The sequence below is a fragment of the Diceros bicornis genome, chromosome X (assembly GCF_020826845.1).
Source record: "Diceros bicornis minor isolate mBicDic1 chromosome X, mDicBic1.mat.cur, whole genome shotgun sequence".
Lineage (NCBI taxonomy): Eukaryota > Metazoa > Chordata > Mammalia > Perissodactyla > Rhinocerotidae > Diceros > Diceros bicornis.
This window is the reverse complement of record NC_080781.1, coordinates 110,675,842-110,681,609: the sequence shown is the minus strand read 5'-3', so window position 1 is coordinate 110,681,609 and position 5,768 is coordinate 110,675,842. Positions and strand designations below refer to the sequence as shown.

Sequence of the window (5,768 nt, the reverse complement as noted above, 5' to 3'; positions counted from 1 at the left end):
AGAAGGGGATCAGCGCGGGGGCCTCCGCGTCTAGGGGACGTCACCTAGCAGCACCTTGGAGACTATCTGGGTCACAGAGCACCGAGGGGCAGCGGCGACTTGCGGTCTTTGGGGCCCAGGCCTTCTCCTATCTGTGGCGAGCAGGTGTGGGGCACAACCTCACGGGGTACGTCAAGCAGCCGGGCTCCAAATGGTTCCCCATATGGTTCTTTCCTCTATGAGGAAAACAAGTGGATGTGTAAAAATGGGAGTGGGTCTCCAGCAGGCTTTTGAGGGCGGAGGTGTCAGCCTGCAGCGAAGACATAGACAAGCCAGGGGCCAACAGACAGAGGCCATTTGGGGCTCATTTCCAGAACTGAAGTGGAAGTCACCCAGCCCCCACACACCATCTTCTCAACCCTCAATTCACATTTCCTGTGGGAATCCAGGCGTAGTGCCAGACAGAACTAGTGATACCTAGGCAGCTCCTTTACCGGTGTGAACTAGAGGTGACTGAGAGAATCGATGAATCCGGGGAGCTGTAAAATCCCTCTTCTCCACACCAGCTTCTTCTCTCTCGTCTGAATAAGGAGCTAGTACAAGAGAGAGCGGAGGGTCCCTAGGCGACAAGTTGAGCGGAGCTAGCCGGCGATCGTGACATGCGACCGGGAAATGGAAAGCGAGTTATTCTCACGTCTACATTCTTCTATGTTGTTGAAGCAGCGCACTAGTCCAAGAGGAAATTGGTCCTCCCTAGGTGACTAGTTATCAGAGGGATCTAGATACAACAAGATACACTGGTCTATTGAGGATGTTGGAAAAGCCCTTCTCCCTTCTCACGTCTAAATTTTCCTATCTCCTTGGACTGTGGAAGTAGTACTGTAAGGAAAGGAATTGATCGAGTTTAGACTCATATAGAGACAACTGGATACGATCTGAATGAGTCGGTGAAGGCAGGAAGCTGAGAAACAGATCTCTCTCAATTCCCCGTTTCCCGCGGGAACAACGGGGAATTGTTAGTCCTAGCGATGATTCGTGGTAATCGGGTACCTACTCCTCCAGAGACAACTGGGGAAACCTAGAAAGGTAATTGAAACCAGGACGTTGAAAAGCACATTCTTCTGAGGCGCCACTTCTCTCCTCTTGAAGATCTTGGAAAGGTAGATAACGAGTAAGGAAAGAAGGGAGGCATGGAACGGGTAGATCAGTAGTGGCACCTATGTCAACATCTAACTAGAGGCTCAGAGGTATAACTGGAAAAGCGCTTGAAGCCCAGATGATGGAAAACATACTGCTCGTCTGTAACCTTATTTTAAAGGAAGGATGGATCATTCCTAGAAATAATGAGTGGTATATAGTTAGCTATGGCTCTCTAGAGATAAGAAGAATTACTTAAATCTGTGGATGTGAAAAACACAACCCTACCATCTATCAATGCTCACTTCTTGTTGGAAAAACGAGTTACTGAGACACACGCTCGTTGCACTTCTGTGTCAGGCCGGCGGACGTGCCCCCGCCCCCACCTTCCTGGGTTCTTAGGGCTGGTCTAATCGTTACATTGACACAAGGCAGACTGAGAGGAGAGAGAGAAAAAAACCGTACTGACTTGTACGTAAGGAGGTCTCACAGAAATGGGACCTGAAGAAATGACCCAAGCAAGCATTTTTATACGTTTTAGACAAAGAAACCATCAGTTTGTGAGGAACTGACGGGACAAAGACATTGAGGCTCGGGCGCTTCGTGAGTGAGGAATCTAAGCAGAGTTTGGGCTTGGGGCGGTCACTCGGTAAAGCAGTAACAAGGTTCGTTTGTACAGGCCCTGAGAGGTCGAGGGAGGGTGAAGAGTTATCCCAAATCCCATTGGTCTGTTGCCTGTGGCTTCAAGTCCTCTCCTGGTTCTCAGGGGAAGGAAGGGTGAGAAGGAGCAGGCCGAGGCGAACGGACCTCAATTTGTGGCCTTGGATTTGGTTGCTACTTCTCGGACAGCCACCGGATGACTAGGAGCTCTCTTTCCTCATCTCTTCACACCCCCATCTTGACCAGCACCGTGGTCTGCCTCCTTGGGTCTCGTTGGGAAAGAGTGGAGCGAACACTCTTGTAAGCTGGAGGTTAGGCGGAGTTTGGAAAGGATAGAATACATTCCTAACGGAAGGACAGGTTTGGCCATGGAGACCCCCGAAGGCTAAGTCTCTATGTGAAACAAAGGGCAGCAGGCCCAACGGAACACCAGGCAAGATCTCGGTCTGACTCCCTGTTGCGGTGGAGGTTTTGAGGTGGTGGCTGGGCCCATAGCATTCTTTGGATATTCTTGGAAATGTCTGCTGGTCCAAGTGAAGAAATAGGACCAGCCTGGATGTGTCTTGGGGTGTTAGGGCTGGGGACCTGGGCCAGGGCCCATCACATTGTGAGACCCTCCCTCCCTGGTGGGACTTTCCCTCCTTCCTTATGAATATCTCCATTCTGGTGGACTCCCTTCAGGAGACCAGTTGAGATCAAAGGAGGGTAGGCAGGAGAGCAAAAGAGGAAAGGCAGCTCCTCTTGCTTGACCTTGGGATGGGGGCTGTGGAAGGAGATGTCAGGAACGCATCTGCATCGGAACCTGGGTTCTGTTTTGGCTCGGTGAGCGTCTACTCTGTGCCAAGTTTGGACTAGCCTTCTTGCTTTGTCTCTCTCCTCCCACCTTCAATAGTCTTTGCTGGTTTTCCTGGCTCTCGGATGCGGGTCTAGCTGGTGAACGGCACCCACTCCCTGCTCTTCATGCCACGCCTGGTAACGGGATGAAGACGTGTCGGTCTCCTGACGGCGGAGCATCATATAAAAATTGGAGGAAGATGGGCACGGATGTTAGCTCAGGGCCAATCTTCCTCAGCAAAAAGACTAAGATTGGCAACGGATGTTAGCTCATGGCCAATCTTCCTCACGCACACGCCAGACATGTACATATATATGTCTATCATTAGATGTGAGAAATTCCTCAGGAGAATACTCAGTCCTAAAGTGGAACCTGTGCCACATCTGTAGGTAGAAGTGGGACTGTAAGGAACTCTTCTCTAACCTTTTCACCCTTCTTAGGTCAGTGGAACCTGATTCAACATCGTTTCTGTCTGTTGCGATGCTGAGACAGAGTTCCAGCTGGCAAACCTGCCTCCCAGCCTCCGCCACGATGTCACCCTCTCAGCAACCTTTCCAGTCTGACACACGGAAGCACTGCGGAAAGGGAAACTGTCGGGCTGCCCCTTCCTGCCCTGCTTTCCTACAGGCTGACAGCAAGAGCAGGAGGACCAGGCCCTTGGACTTTCCCGCTGTCTCCCCGCCCGCCAGGCTCCCGGCATCAGGAAACACACAGGCGTGACTCGTGTAGTGTGATCTCTGGGTGTGGGTTACTCCCTGACCCCAGGGCCTGAATATTCCTAAATTCACTCATGTAGCTAAGAGCTCGGGCCCGGTGTTCAACATTTGACGTCAGTGAAAACAGCTGACCCCTCTCCTCACCTAGGCCCTCGGTGCATGAAGGTGCATCCTTCCCAAAGGACACTGAGCCCCGACATGACTCCACGCAGAAGTGCTGCCGAAAAGATACCAGCACTGTGAGAAGGACTGACCTTTACTCATCTTTCATTTTGTACAGAGAAGAGGAGAAGCGGTTGGGTTCTCTTGGATTTTATTGTTTTCCCTTTAGGAACTCACGCTCCCTCTGAGAATGGGCAATTTCCATAGGCGGGGCCCGACATATCCCAGGTTCCACTTGCCAAAGCCCCCACATTTCAAAACTCGCTCCCCAGACATGGAAAGGGCAACAAAAAACAACAAGGTGAGAACGACTAGAACCAAAGTGTCCAAGTCCTGAAGCAGGTTCTAGACCGGCGGCCCTGCAGAATCGCCGTGTTCAGGTTCACTGACCTGCGCTCTGGGTTCAGCCACATCCAGGAGGAAGGCGAGCTCCTTTCTGAGGGGAGAAAATGGCAAACAGTCACTATCGGGAGTCGTGGGGGTCGCGAGATAGACAATGCGCATTTCATGCTGGCTTCCCAGCGTCTCTCCTCCCAAATGCTCCAGCATTGTGCGCTTGGGTCACAGCCAGCTCCAGCCTGGCTTCAGGGGCGATTTTCCTTTGTGTGCAAAGCTTAAGGGAGCGCTGAGAAACTCAGGACTCAGGATTCACGATTCTTAAGGTAGGGTTTCAAACTCAAGACTAATGCACGAGAATTCCACGAGGACCAAAGGATCACCCTTGTAAGTTAAGGCAAGATCCAGCCGTGCACTTGCACGACGGTGCCTCACTCTCCTCCCCCTGATCCGTCCTGATCCAACAGAACCCGCTTTCCCCAAACAGGAGCGCGGCCAAAGTTCCCTGGCTTGAGCCACTGCTGTACTGCCTGCAGACATTTCCCTTGATGCGCGGTGGGCATCGCCCCCACCGCGGGCTCAAGGGCGGGCAGACTCCAGTGGCCTGGAGCCCGCTGGGGAGCTCTGGCTCTGGAGTGGAGGGAAAGAGACCCGGGAAAGCCCCGCAGGCGCCCCGGGACTGGACGGAGGAGCCCGAGCGCCCTAGAGCACCGGGCGCCTCCAGAGCAAGCGGCTTACCGCGCGCTGAACACGTCGGGGTATTGAGTGCGCTGGAAAACGCTCTCCAGCCCCTTCAGGCGCAACCCGGTGAACGTGTGGCGGGGGAGGCCCGGCTGCCTGTCGCGGGGCTGCAGACCCTCGGGGGCCACGTGGGAGGGCTCCTGAAGCTGCTGCTCCTGCTGCGGGGGCTCCCAGCCGCCGCCGCCTTCCTCCTTCTCCGGGTCCACGGGGCCCCGAGCTCCTGCGCCAACCTGGCCTTGTTCTCCTTCGTCCGCTGCTCCCTGCTCAGCTTCGGACCTTCGATCCTCCTCGACGATGTCTCCTCCTGTTCCCATCCCTGAGATCGCGGAGGGCTTCGTCTCCGGAGAGGAAAAGAGACACATCCGGGCGTGGGAGCGCGGGCGGCGGGGGCCGGGGGCCGGCGGCGGGGGGCGGGGGGCGGGCGGGGGGCAGAGGGAGGCGCAGGCCCGCGAGCTGAGAGCAGCGAAGGCGGCGGCGCAGCAGCGGCGTCCCGTGCTCCCGCCTCTCCCAGGGAAAGGACGTTTCCTGGAGTTGCCCAAAGCACCTGTCCCGGTCCAGGCACTCACCTTGCAGTTCTTCCCGGAGCTCCACGACTCCCCGGCGGCTGCCCCCGGGCGCAGGCTCCATGCCGCGGACGCAGCGGGGCGCCCCCGCAGACTCTGCGCGGCGAGCCGCGGCCATCCCTGGGCGGGGTCCTCTTGCTGGCGCCGGCTTCGCTTTATAGCGCATCGGCTCCAGCGGCCAGGTCTCCAGGCTCCGGCTTAGACGACTGCTCTTCTCCTCACGTGCAGTCGCGCCGTGCGTGCGGTGGGTGGGACCTGCTGGGGCGCGCGGGCGGCCGGGGCGGGGCCCGCAAGTGGGTGGAGCGCTGGCCGGCAGGGTGCTGGGAGGGGGCGTGCAAGTGTGGGGCAGGGGAGCTCCAACTTGCGGCTTAGCTGACGCCTCCCGCGTCCGTCGGGGCCGGGGGACTGGCCTGAGGAAGGGGCTTTGCTGGATGGTGCCCGCGGATTTGGGGCGCGGGTAGGGGCGGGGCAACGAGACCTCACACGAACCCCGGGAGCCCTTGGGGCAGTGTCGGGAGAACGTCTCTCCGCCTGGCCCTCGAGGCCCGCCGCTGGGCGCGGGGCTCCTTGCCCTTGGGTCTTGCAGAGCGAGAGATGCACACAGAGGGCTGGAGAAAGCGCGGAGCCCCTAGCAGCCCC

The 5,768-nt window shown here is 56.8% G+C and overlaps 1 protein-coding gene across 1 annotated transcript; it reads right to left on the bottom strand.

The window, feature by feature from the left end:
* Positions 1 to 3,623: 3,623 nt before the first annotated feature.
* LOC131400593 (rhox homeobox family member 1-like) lies at positions 3,624 to 4,923 on the bottom strand. The gene is made up of 2 exons (XM_058535304.1): positions 4,564 to 4,923; positions 3,624 to 3,925 (listed from the first exon to the last, which is right to left on the bottom strand). The coding sequence occupies exons 1-2, from the start codon at positions 4,878 to 4,880 to the stop codon at positions 3,835 to 3,837; spliced, it is 408 nt and encodes a 135-aa protein (XP_058391287.1). The 5' UTR covers positions 4,881 to 4,923; the 3' UTR covers positions 3,624 to 3,834.
* Between the last annotated feature and the right edge of the window lie 845 nt (positions 4,924 to 5,768).